This window comes from Peromyscus leucopus, chromosome 8a (genome assembly GCF_004664715.2).
Source record: "Peromyscus leucopus breed LL Stock chromosome 8a, UCI_PerLeu_2.1, whole genome shotgun sequence".
Lineage (NCBI taxonomy): Eukaryota > Metazoa > Chordata > Mammalia > Rodentia > Cricetidae > Peromyscus > Peromyscus leucopus.
In genome coordinates this window covers 39,463,199-39,476,834 of record NC_051085.1, presented here as the reverse complement: position 1 = coordinate 39,476,834, position 13,636 = coordinate 39,463,199, and the positions used below count along the sequence as shown (strand labels likewise).

Here is a 13,636-nt window from a genome sequence, read left to right as displayed (position 1 = left end):
CACACACACACCCTACTCGAAAAGCACACAGAAACAAACAGGATTACCAGGTTGACAGTGAAAAGTCCCCTAGGACACCATATTCTTAGGCACGAGATCCTCGTTCACATGAACTAATTAGATCTGATTATATCCCCCCAACAAATTATTAGATCACTTTGGCTCCCCAACCCTCTTGTCCTCTTCCTACTTTTCTGAGTTAAAAGCGGCCCACAGGGCTTATCAGGGTGTGTTTCCAGCACAATCTAAACAGAGCTGACCAAAAATATGTAAAACCATCCTATGATAAACGCACAACCTAGAAGGACGCATTTCAGTGGCATGTGGTAAGTTTAAATTAGTGAAAATACAAACTCCTAGGCTGTAAGATACTTAAACCTGACTCAGGTTTTCTAGCAAGCTGGAAAACAAGCTACTCCGGATTACGTATGAAGTGATTCTAAGTGAGGCCATTTTTCATGCAGAGCTGCTGAAATCTAGGCGTGGGCTGCTACACCAGCATCTGCCCTCTCACCCTCAATCCATCAACCATCCCCAATTTACTCTTCACACTAAGTATTGTGACCGAGTCCACTTACTGAAAAGGGAGAAACCACCCAGACATCACACTGAAAGTTTCTCTGTTTGGGCCAGCAGGAAATTCCAGTCCCTTCATTCATCAGAGCCAGTTAAAGCCGCTGAAATGAAATGGGCACTTGGAGATTACTATGTCAGGACATAGGCTTAATTTGGGGGGTTGAGGAGGGCCAGACAAAGACAGAATCCCGACTCAAGGTCAAGGTCTTCAGAATAACAAAGAGCCAATGGTCAGTCTGGGAGGAAACAAAATTCAAGGCCAAAAGGAAAAACCCTCAACTTAACACGCTTTTCTTCGGTAGGTAAGGTCACATGTACAATATGCAGCAGGCAGGGGTGACAGGCCACCCCAACCCTCGATGCGGTCCCCAGAGATTATCCACAAACAGACCCTCCTCAAGTGTGAGGCGCTATAACCATCCTATATCCCTTGACTTCTCCAACAGGACACCATCACGTTTTGCCATAACTGTCAATTTCCCACTGACAGAGCAGTGGGATGAGCCATCCCCAAAGCCACACTCCGCGCCCACTCCACCAAGGCAACCTCCAGGAAGCCAGAATCGGGGCTAGCCACACGCTCCCGCCACCTGCACGGCCTCCCTACCCAAGCCCCCCGACACCCATGGGCTCCCGAAGCAGCCGGAGAGCTGAGCCTGGGCCGCCAGGGGGCGGGAGGCAGCAGCTGGCCGAGCGCCTCGGTGCCGCGGTGCCCTCCCCGGGGCCACCAGCCACTCACGGATTTTCACTCGCCGGTGGTCCAGGCGCGCGGCGGCGGCGTGCAGGGCGTCGAGGCGGCGGTGCAGCTCGGCGGTGCGGTGCCCCAGCGCGGCCGCCTGGCCCTCGAGCTCCCCAAAGATGTCCCCGGCGCAGCGCGACAGGTCGGCCAGCTGGGCGAGCAGGCAGACCAGGGTGTGCGAGCTGACCTGCTCCAGCGAGCGGAAGAGCGGCGCGCCCGCAGCCCGAGCCGCCGCCGCCGCCGCCGCCTCCTCGGGCCGGCGCAGCCGCGCGGGCTCCACGCTCCGCTGGTGGAAGGGCATGGCTGGGCACGCGGGGCGCCGGGGGACCGGCGATCACGGCGTTCACGCCGGGCCCCGAGGGCGATGGGCGCGGGTCCGCATCCAACACAAAGGAGAGTCCCGGGGCAGCTGCCGCGGGGACGAGGCCGGGAGGCGAGGAGGCGCGGGGACAGCTCGGAGACCCCAGCCGGGTGGCGCGCGGCGACCTGCCTCCCCCCCCCAGGGCTCCGTCCCGGGGCGGCGCGGCCGAGGAAGTTCCCGGAGCCGATCCCGGGGCGGCCGCGGTGGGTCCCGCTGAAGTTTGCAAGGCAGGAAAGCGCCTCGGCTCCTTCCCTCCCTCCGGATTGGAGAGGGAGGAGGAAGCGGGGGAAGTGCCGCCGACACGGGCGCGAGGGAGGGCGGCGGGAGAAAGGGAAGGGGGAGGAGAAAGGCCAGCCGGGAACCACCTGCGGCTCCCGCGCCCGCCGCGCCCCGCGCCCAGGCCGCCGGCCACCCGGCGCCCCAGCGCACCCTGCTGGGGCGGCCCAGCAGTCCCCGAACCGCCCACGCCCCCAGCCGAGCCCCGGGGTGCCAGGGCCCAGTCCCCGCCCGCACCCCAGGCCCGAGTGGGGCGCTGCAGGGAGCCGCGGAGGCGGAGGCGCCGGGACAGCCCGGATCCGGCTGCTCACCTGCGCTGGCTGCCGCGGTGGCGGCTGAGTCTCTCTCGGTCCTGCTTCCCGGGGAACGCCGGGCAGCCTGTCTGGGTTCCCTGGTCTCTTCCCCTGCAAAGCTGCCAAGACTTCTGGGACGCTTTGGTGGACCCCAAAGAAGACCTCAATAAGTCATTCAGTGGCCAGGAGTTCTGCAGCCAACTAGGAATCTGAGGCTGGGGGTTGGGGGGTTGGGGGTAGGCATGAGACCTCAGAGTGCTTCAAGAGTTTTTCTAGGTGTCTCCCTAGTGGCTTCCTGCCCTTCAGATGGGCAGAGGGGCCTGTTCATCCATCCCTCAAGCATTCGAGTTAGGTTACTCGAACCTAGAACCCGGAATCCGGGGCCTGGAAGATCATAGTCATGAGGCACCCAGCTAACTCAAACCTTCTTCTGCTAAGAAGAATTTGAGGAGACTGAGTCCAATATCCGTAAACTAAAGATCCCACTGGCCTCGTCGCTGTGTTTGCTCAGAAAAGGAATCTTGTCCTTTGGTTTCTGTCGCTGAGTTGTTGACCCACATTGTATGTAGCACTGCGGACATTTCCAAAGTGGTGCTGGCCTGCCCCTCTGCAGGACCGGAAGGGGCAAAGCCAGCAGGCAGCCAGCGGCAGAGAGCATCTTAGGCTAAAACTTACTGGACAAGTGGGGATGGGGCCGGGGGGGGGGGGGCTCACGGCTTTAATCTCAGCCCTCACGAGGCAGAGACAGGCCGATCTCTGAGCCAGCCTGGTCTACAGAGCAAGTTCCAGGACCGCTGCGTCAAAAACCCAAAAGGAAGAAGACGGTGGAAAGGCACTTAGTAGACCGACTTTTCCCATCTTTCCCCTGTTGGACAACAGCTTGTTCTGTTGCCGATGATGTTTTTTTTTCAATATCCGACATTCACGATCTCAGATCACCTAAGTCGGACCACCTGCGGGGTTGCGAGCAAAGGCAGCAGGTGCTGCCCTTGTTTTCAACCTTGATAGGAAGCACTGTTTAAACAGTATTGAAGTGAAAAGGCGATGTTCCCACTGGCTCCTCCCTGACTTCATGAGACCATGAATAACACTTCAAACGCCCATGTAAGGCAGCCTACTGGTGGCACACACCTATAATCAAGCAAGGGCATCTATCAGGAATTCGAGGCCAGCTGCAGCTGACCTATGTAAGTGAGACTGCCCCAAAACAACGCTAGAATTCAATACAACCTAATACCCCTGCTTATAGCGAACCATTCAATGTTTTCTAGTATATTGAAGGTCATACGAGCACACCACGGTCTATTTGGAGCGATTAGTCACTCCTCACAAACGGTCCTCTTTACACCCCATCCCCATACCAACCACAAGCAACCATTGCTCCTGTGTTTTTTACAGACTGGCCTATGCTTCGATATTTCAGATCGAAGGAATCAATCAATCTGCGATCTTTTGTAGCTGGCATCTTTGCCACGGTATAACGTTTTCAGGGTGTATTCATGTTCTAGCCCTTCAGTTCCTTTTTAGGGCTAAATAATATCCCATTGTCATGGATAGTTTATACTGTGTTGATCCACTTAGTTAATGGGCATCCAGGTTTCTGCTTACTGACTCTTAGGAGCAATGTTATAAACACTCACCTCCAGGCTTTGCTGTAGACGTACATTTTCTTTTCTCTCAGGTATACATACCTGGGAGTGGAATTGCCGGGTCATATAGGAGCACTGTCTTTAGCCTAATGAGGAATTATGGGCTGTGTTCCCAGGCGGTGGTACAATTTTGCATTCCCACCGCCAATGACTGAGGGTTCCACCTCTTCACTAACACTTGTTATTATCACTCATTATTATTACAGCCATTCTACTACAGATGTGTCTTGATTTGCATTTCCCTGAGAGCTAGTGATACTGGACATCTTTTCGTGTGTCTGTTGGCCACTTGTTTATCTCTGGGAAAAGATAACGTTGGAGAAAATTCCGTTCGGGTTTTTTGCTCTGGTTTTTGTGTTTTGTTTCTGTGGCACTCAGAACTGAACCCAGAGCTCGTCAGTGTTCTATCACTGACCCAAATCTTTGGCTCCCACCCCTTTCTTAATTGGATGGCTGTCACCATTATGATGTAACCAGTCTTCATATATATTTATATTTGTATTCAAATTCCTTATACTTACTACATTCTATTGAGACTAAATTAATCATTGTCATTTAGTTGAATTAAGCTTGCTGTCTTATGCCTTATTTTGAAAATGCGGTTCAGCTGTGTTCCCATGTAGCTTAGTAGGAGAGCAAAGACATTTCTGTGAATTTGTAATCCTGGAGCAATCTCAACATTTTTTTCTTGCTGAGTATCAAACGCAGGGTCTCTGGTATGCTAAGCAAATTTTCTATCACCGAGTTAGAACCGTAGCCCCTACATCTTTTATCAGTGATGGGGCTTGTACTCAGGAGCTCCAGAATGCCGGGCAAGCACTCTACCACTGAGCTACATCCCCTCTTTTTGTATTTAATTTTTTAAATAACTGATTAATTACTTAGGCATGGATGTGCCACTGCGCAAGTGTGGAGGACAGAGGGCTACCTTTAGGAGTTAGTGTAGCCAGAAGTTTTCCTGTGTCCCACCCGGTCCACAGCCACTCAGACCCAAGTAAACACACAGAGGCTTATATTAGTTAAAACTTTAGCTCAGGCCTACCACTGACTAGCTCTCACACTTAAACTCAGCCCATTTCTGTTAATCTATATATCATCATATATTCTGTGGCTTTACCTATGTGCCATTACATGCTGCTCCCTGGATGGCAGGCTGGCCTCTCCTGACTCAGAATTCCCAAAATTCTCCTCTCTGCTTGCCCTGCCTATACTTCCTGCCTGGCTACTGGCCAGTCAGCATTTTATTTATCAACCAATCAGAGCAACACATATTCATAGCATACAGAAAGACATCCACAGCAAGTTGGTTCTCATCTTTCATCTCGTTGAGACAAGGTCTCTCCTGCTATATCAGCTGCTCTACATACCCTAGGCTAATTGGCCTGTGAGCTGTGGATGGTTCTCTCCATCTTGACGTAGGAGTACTAGGACTATAGATGGAGCTTGAACTCGGGTTGTCAGGCTTGAGCAGCAAGAGGCTTTGCCGTCGGCATTATCTCTCCATCTCTCCAGCACTTGGTTGTTGTGGTTGGTTTGGCTTTTTGTTTTGTTTTGGTTTTGATTTTTTAGTTTTTTGTTTTTTGAGACAGGGTTTCTCTGTGTAGTCTTGGCTGTCCCGGAACTTGCTCTGTAGACTAGACTGGCCTCGAACTCACAGAGATTCACCTGCCTCAGGCTCCCAATTGCTAGGATTTTTAGCCCCACTACCCCCGGTGTTGTTTTGAGACAGGTTTCATGCTGTAATCCAAGCTGGCCTTGAACTCACAGCAATCCTTCTATTTCAGCTTCTTAAGTACCAGGATTACAGGGGTTAACCCCCTGTGCTCAGTTTAAACAGGTGTGTGTGTGTGTGTGTGTGTGTGTGTGTGTGTGTGTGTGTGTGTGTTTTAAGACAGGGGTTTCTCTGTGTAGCACTGGCTGTCCTGAAACTCATTTTGTAGACCAGGTTGGCCTCGAACTCACAGATATCTGCCTGCCTCTGCCTCCTGAGTGCTAGAATTAAAGGCATGTGCCACCATGCCCAGCCTTTAAACAGATTTTTAAAAGGACAATGGAAGACAACATTTAAATTACTTTATGAATCTAGGCCATGAATTCTGTCTATTCCACGTTCCGGTTGTGTCTAGAATTTAAATGCAGCTTCTCAACCAGTAAAGTCATTTTGTCAAAAAAATTAAATGAGATGCTAGATGTGGTGATGAAATCCCAGCACACAGGAGGGTGAGGTGTCATTAATTCAAGGCCAACCTGGACAACACAGCAAAACCCTGCTTTAAGAAGGGAAGAAAGGACGGAGCTGGAGGGGGTTGGGGGAATGAAAGACTTGCTTTCTGTAATTAAAAACCTTTTCCAATTCCCAGCAGGAGCCCTTTGGGAGCAGAATTATAGGAGCTGCGTTCCCACTCCCCCAGCCAGCTGGCAACCATGCCATAGGGTAGGGAGAGAGGTGGAAAGCAGGGGAGGCTGGGCTGGAGTCCTGGGATGGAACTCACTACTGTCACATGGCAGGCTGCTCCGATGTGCACTGCTGGAATTTGCTCTGTTCTGAACACGTCCAGACCCTCACTGGGAGTGAGGACCATGCAACCTGACCCAGCCATGGATGGGTTCCGATAGCTTCTTCTACCCCGAGCCTGGCATTCTTTCCTTCCACTCCTTAGGAACTCCACTCCTGTTGTTCAGGTTTCCATCCTCACTAAGACTTTTCAAATAAGATGAGTTAAAAATGTCCTCAGGCCACCCTTCCCCGCAGTAGGCTCCAAGTGTGATCTGCATTTATTTATTTATTTTGTTTGTTTGTTTTGTTTTTCAAGGTAGGGCTGTGTGTGTGTGTGTGTGTCTCTGTGTGTGTGTGTGTGTGTGTCTCTCTCTGTGTGTGTGTGTAGCTGTAGCTGTCCTGGAACTAGCTCTGTAGAGCAGGCTGGCCTCGAACTCACAGAGATCCACCTGCCTCTGCCTCTCCAGTGCTGGAATTAAAAGCATGCACCACTACCACATGAAAGCCATGTGTCGTGTCCATACCTGAATATCCAGCACTGGAGTAAGACTGAAAGATTGCCATGAAGTTCACAGCCAGTGCTCTCTACATAAAGCATCCTGGGCCACAGACCTGAATGATGGATCAGTTGATGACGATACCTGCAGCCAAGGCTGCAGTTCAGTCCTCAGGACCCATGTAATGGAGGAGAGAACAGATTCCCACAAGTTGTCTTCCAGCCTCCACACCTATGTACATGTTCACACACACACACACCACAAAACAAATAAATGAAATGTAGTTTTCAAAATGTTCTAGGCCAGTCAGGGCTACATAGGAAGATCTTGTCTCAAAACAAAACAACACCCCACAAACCCATGGTTGAAAGACAAGAAATTACCTCTCAGGCACAATACTCCTCTGCCTCCACAGTGAGCTGGACTTTCCTCAGCAGGGAAGTCAGCATTAGTCCATAGTTGGGGGAAGAATTCACCAAACACCCATGAAAGACATGGAAAAACCCGTTGGCTGGGGCTTGAGTGGTCCCATAGCATTGTGCGTTGATACTGTGACACTGAGCGGTAGCAACTTAATATGACTGTGGTATTTGGAGAGGAGGACTATGAGAGTTGATTGAGATTAGATCAAGGTATTTAGAGTCCCCATGATGGAATACTGTATAAGTTGAAAAGCCAAAAGACAGACAAATAGACACACACACACACTCACACATACATGTGAGTACACATATACTATATGCACAACCCCCTGTATGGTTTGGGTCTTAAATGTATCTCAAAGTTGCTCATGTGCTAAAGGCTTGGTCCCCAGCTGATGAAGCCGGTCATTCAGAGATGAGAATTCTGACCTAATGACTAGATTAATTCCACGATGGCTTCTTACTGTGATGGCATGATTGGGAGGTAGGGAAAATAGGATTTGGGGTCTGGTTGGCGAAAGCAGGCCACTGGTGGCATGGTTTTGGAGGATACGTCTGTCCTTACCACTTCCTGTCTCCTGCCCAGATGCCATTCCTCTACCATGCCCTTACCCTTCACTGTGTCTCTGCCCTGCCACAGCCTAGAAGCGATGGAGTAGTCAGAACTGAAAGATCTGAAACTGTGAGCCAAATTCAATAAATCCCACACACTGTCTTAGTTAGGGTTTCCATTGCGGTGAAGAGACGCCATGACCACGGCAACTCTTATCAAGGGAAACATTTCATTGGGGTGGCTCACTCACAGTTCAGAGGTTCAGTCCACTATCATCACAGTGGGACACAGCAGCGTGCAGGCAGACATGGTGCTGGAGCTGAGAGTTCTACGTCTTATGCAGGCAACAGGAAGTGGTCTGAGTTAATGGGCGTGGCTTGAGCATATATGAGACCTCAAAGCCCGCCTCCACAGTGACACACTTCCTCCAACAAGGTCACACCTATTCCAACAAAGCCATACCTCCCAATAGAGCCATTGCCTTTGGGGGATATTTTCTTTCAAACTACTATACACCCCTTCCTGTCTCTTGCCATGTGATGCCCTGCCGTATCTCCGAACTTTACAAGCTTAAAGGTCTTCACCAGGGGTGGGGATGTAGTGCAGTGACTGAGTGTGTGCTGAGTATGTGAAGGCCTGGAATCTATCCCCAGTATATTTATTAAACGTTTGCAAATGCAGCTCTTCAGCCTGCAACTCCAGAACCGCCAGCCCAATTATACCGCTTTCTAAATGTATCTTGCCTCGGGGATTTTGTTATGGTAAGAAAGGAACAGGCAGTTTGACACACCTGCTCTCTCTGAGGGGCACTAGCACCTGTTCCCCGTACCCTCTGTGGGTTGAGAGCAGGACTTGAGTGAAGCTCTGTCTAAACAAATCCTCAAAAACAGGTCTCTTCGAGGGGTTGGGGGTATAGCTTAGTGGGACAGCACTTGCCTGGCATGCTGGAGGCCCTGGGTTCAAGCCCCAGCTTTGCAAAACAAGACCTGAACCAGCTGGCAAAGTGCTTGCTCTCCAAGTATGAGGGCCTGAGTTCAGTCCTCTAAAACCAACAGGAATGGGGGTGCGGGAGCTACACAGTAGAACAGCCTCTAAATCCCAGGAGAGGGAAGGTGGAGGCAGGAGGATGCACACAGCTCTCAGGCTAGCTAGCCTAGCCATGAACTCCAGGTTCAGTGAGAGACCTTACCTCAAAATAATAAATAATAAATAAAAATAAGGTGGAAAGCAACTGGGGGAGACATCAGATCAGATGTCAGCTTCTAGCCAGCCACACTCCTGTGCCCACATATGCATGCGTACCAGCACACATACGTGCACACACACACACACGTGAAAGCATGCACACACCCTCTCAATCTCCAGTCACTGGACTTCTTTGTGTTCTGTTTAACTGTAGTGTCTAACTGACCTTCAACCGTTTACATTTGGTTTTTCTCGAGCGTCAGTCACAGCTTTCTACTTGGTAAGTAGTAAATACAACAGAAGGGAAACCATTCTACCGGATGTCGTTCTTGGATAATTTAATGTCACTAGTGGTTAAGGGGTTGGGTTCTGTCCTGCGACACTGTAGATATCAAGTCAATGGTCGTCAGAAGAAAGGAGCCCTGAGGTCCTCAGACACAGCATCTGTAAGAAGGTGACTAGCACTTTTCCTTGTTTCCCGCTCACTCATCTGAAGAGAAGGGAAAGGGAAAGTCTATGATGCTAGTTACGAAGTTGTGTGTGTGTGTGTGTGTGTGTGTGTGTGTGTGTGTGTGTGTGTGTTCACGAGTAACACATACTCTGAAACTGCATACACAGTACAGATGGCTATAAATTCCATAATGCTAGTTACAACACTGAAGTTGTAGGGGTGTGTGTGTGTGTGTGTGTGTGTGTGTGCTGTGTGTGTGTGTGAGTAACACATGTACGAGTAACGCATATTCTGAAACCAAGTACACAGTACAGTTAAGCTATACATTGTCCAGCCCTTTGATACACAGTAAACACTGGTTCTGCATCAAGTCTAATTGTTAGTCTGTTTTTAACATCCTTAGGGGAGAGAAAAGCAACAAACTTGATGTAAGAAAGCTTCAACAGGCCCTTTGGGATACAGTCCATGAGATACTGTGGCCGAGGAATGGAATCAGCTGAGAGGCAGCAATCTTTGTCCATCTGGAAACTTCGGCAAACCTGATTCTCGCCTGCTATTCGCAGACACAGACACGTGGCTCTTTTCCTGCAGATTGCAATCAGGCCTGATCTTCAATTAGCCAGAGATCTTCTCAAGGTGCAAATCTGATCGCATCCCCTCCCCAGCTCCAAGCCTTAAGGCTTTTCCAAAATTATCCTTAGGATTATCTCGGAGGCCCACACTGAACCCAGGGGTATAAATCCTGCCTTGCTCTCAGCCTATTTCCTGCTTTCCTTCCGTCTCCTCTCACGTCACCTGCACTGAGTAACACAAGCCTCACAGTCTCTGTTTCCTCCACTCTGGCCATCTCCCTTCTCTTTATCTTCTTTGTTCAGTTGGAGCTCTGGATTTGGGCTCAAATGTCACTTCCTTGGCAAAACATGCCCTCCGCCTCCCAGGCAGGCCTTGCTGTGTGGGACACTGAACTTCCCAACATGCTGAGAACTTGCATTTGCATGTGTATATGAGTGGAGGTTGATGCCTATATTTGAGTTATGAAAGGAAACCAACTACCCCCATTCAAATGCGAGAACTGAATGAAGAACTCACAGATGCCAGGCACCCAGGGACTAGCAATCCCAGAAGGGTGTGAAAGGTGTAAGGAAGAACCACCCTGTCCCCGACCCCCAGTGGCAATGCCCACCTGCTCAGCCAATAGAAACGGGACCCATATTCTTGGGAGGGAAGAACCCATGGGAGAGAGATTGACAGGTGGACAGGTGGCGCTCAGGAAGCAGATGTGATTCAGAGTCAACAAGGCTCCATTAGCCACCCATCAGGAGACTTCCTCCTAGTAACTCCCAGCTTCACAGCCGGGTGATGCAGCAAACAGAATCTTTTTGTTTTTTGTTTGAGACAGAGACTCATGTCGCCAAGGCTGTTGTCAAACTGGATATGTAGCTAAGGATGATATTACATTTCTTCATCTTCCGGCCTCTATCTCCCAAGTGCTGGGATTATAGGTATGTACAACCATATACCGTGTATGGGTTTTTTGTTTGTTTGTTTGTTTGTTTGTTTGTTTGTTTGTTTGGGAGGGCCTTTGTTTTGTCTTAATTTCTTAGATTTATTTATTTTATCATTTTATGTGCATGAGTGTTTAGCCTGTCTGCATGTACATATGTGCATCACATGCATGCCTGTCTGGTGCAGACAGAACTCAGAAGAAGGCATCAAATCCCTTGGAATTACAGATGGTTGGGAGCCACTGTGTGAGTGCTGGGAACTGAACCAAGGCCCTCTGAAAGAGCACTAAGTACTCTTAACTACTGAGCCTTCTCTCCGCTCCAGCTTCTCCACTTTAACATTTAACATGGACCCAAGGACCCGGCGTGTAGCTCAGTTGATACAGTGCCTGCCTAGTGTGTCTGAAGGCCTGAGTTAAAGCTCCACACCCACCTAAAACCAGACATGGCACACAGTTGCACACACCACCGATACTTCATTTGGGAGGTACAGGCAGGAGGATAGGAAGTTTCATTCTATTCTCAGCTACACCAAGAGTTCAAACCAGTCTGGGACACATGAGAACCTGTCTTTTAAAAATAATAATACACCCACGTAAGGAGTGGTGCCTCACACTTGCAGCCCCAGACCTTGAGAGGCTAACAAAAGAGAGTTTTGTATTTGAGGAAAACCTGGGCTATAATAACATGAATATATATGATATATGTATGATGGTGATTACATGCAAGTCTCCCTTGTTAGAAAATTAAACATTTCTTTGTCCTTGGTTGTCTAATTAATCAGTTGTAATCATTTCCCCACTCCTCCTTTATATTCAAGCTTCTAGAAGGATCTGCACTAGGTCTCCAGGCCCACAAACCATCTACAATCTGCTTTCTCATCCATCATTCCTTTGAAATGACTCTGCAGGTGGCTCAGGCACCTGCCTCCTGCTCTGGCCCTTGGCTGAATGCGGCATTGCATGTTCTGACAAGTCCCACGATCTCCAAATTTGGTCCCCAGAATTCTGCCGTATTCCTCTTCCTCACGCCATGTCCTGCCTTCCTAAATTTAGAAGCGAGATGCTATAAGCACACATCAGAAAAGGGACACGTAGAAAATGTTACTGTCCCTCTCAGCCGCCTTCTCTCTCTCCAAGTCCATGTCACACATTCAATTGGTAGACATTCCAACTTAGAAATGTCACACACACACATAGGCCCCTGACTAAGTACATCTACTCCAGGATCAATATGGAAATATCACTCAGTGAAGCAGGAGGATTGTAAATTTGGTTATAGCATGGGCTGCATGAACAAGATCCTGTTTTAAAACAGATCCAAAATAATAAATAAATCTAAACCTTTGTATGCTGGTTTAAAAAGTAAAAAGAAAGAAGATAACAAAATCTCAAACACAGTAACTGAAAATAAGTTCTCCACAGCTCTCCAACTGTCATTCATGAAATTTGCAAAGAACTTGAACCCGAACCAGAGCTTGAACCCGAACCAGGGCAGAAATACCTCCCAGGTCAGCGGGCCTGGGACCTCCTGAGTCACATAATGTTTAGTCTGTGGGTTTCATGCCTGTGCTTTGCTCAGCTGCTAGCCAACTGCATCTGCCTCATTTCATGGCACCTCCCAGTCGTCGCCTGAAAAAAAATCAATGCTGGTCAACGGACAATGCAAGGCAGAGCTTAGAAACCCATTGCTGGCCCAGCAGTGGTAGCCCCGCCTGTAATCCCAGCACTCGGGAGGCACAGATGGATCCACTGAGTTTGAGGCCAGCTTGGGTTACAGAGCGAGATCCAGGGCAGCCAGAGCTGTTACACAGAGAAACTCTGTCTCGAAAAAACAAACAAACAAAAAACAAAAACAAAAAAAGAAAGAAAAAAGGAAATTTCTACTTGGTACAGGTACTGTTTACTACAGTTTCACTCAAGAAACGTACTTTTTGTCTCCCCCCATCCCCCCTGGAGCTAAGGACTGAACCCAGGGCCTACTGAGCTAAATCCCCAACCCAAGAAACGTATTTTTAAAACTGATGTTAGGAACTACGGCTTTCAGAAGAAACAAGTATTTTTGTCTTATGATTAATTATTATTTTTTTGATAAATCCTCGTTTTCTTTATATGCCAGTTGTGTGTGTGTGTGTGTGTGTGTGTGTGTGTGTGTGTGTGTTGTGTGTGTGTTTGATAAAGTGTCTCACAGAGCACAGGCTGTCCTCTCCCTCCTTATATAGCCAAGAGTGAGTTCTGGGATTACAGCAAGTGCTACCAAGGCGGACTTACGCAGTTCCAGGACTGAACCCAGGGCCTTGAGCATTCTAGACAAGCGATCTACCAAGTGAGTCACACCCCAGGCCCAGACAGAGCTGGTTTCTGAGCTAAGTCCCTGTAGAGCAGCATCAGGGTGGGCTGTGTGTTCTATATGTGCCTTTTTCTCACCACAATGGCTTCCGGTTCTGTTTTTCAGTGCCACCTGCATTATAGTGTGCTTTAAAAAAGAAAAAGTGTATATCAGGTGAGCTGCTTCAAACCCTTGGCGGAAAGCATGAGGAATACACTAAATTTAATATATAGTGAATTATTTAATATAAACTACTTTATTTCCAACTAACCCCACTTATGTGTGATTTGGGTTTTTTGTTGTT

General features: G+C 48.9%; 1 protein-coding gene across 3 annotated transcripts in view; it reads right to left on the bottom strand.

Annotated features, from left to right (window-relative positions):
* Window positions 1–1,714, bottom strand: part of Nhsl1 (NHS like 1) — a 229,013-nt gene extending 227,299 nt beyond the window's left edge. For all 3 annotated transcript variants that reach the window (XM_028860905.2, XM_037200378.1, XM_037200379.1), the window contains exon 1: window positions 1,316–1,714. In XM_028860905.2, coding sequence (XP_028716738.1) covers window positions 1,316–1,616 — 301 coding nt within the window. In that variant the 5' untranslated portion in view covers window positions 1,617–1,714. The remainder of the gene's footprint in view (window positions 1–1,315) is intronic.
* Window positions 1,715–13,636: the final 11,922 nt, after the last annotated feature.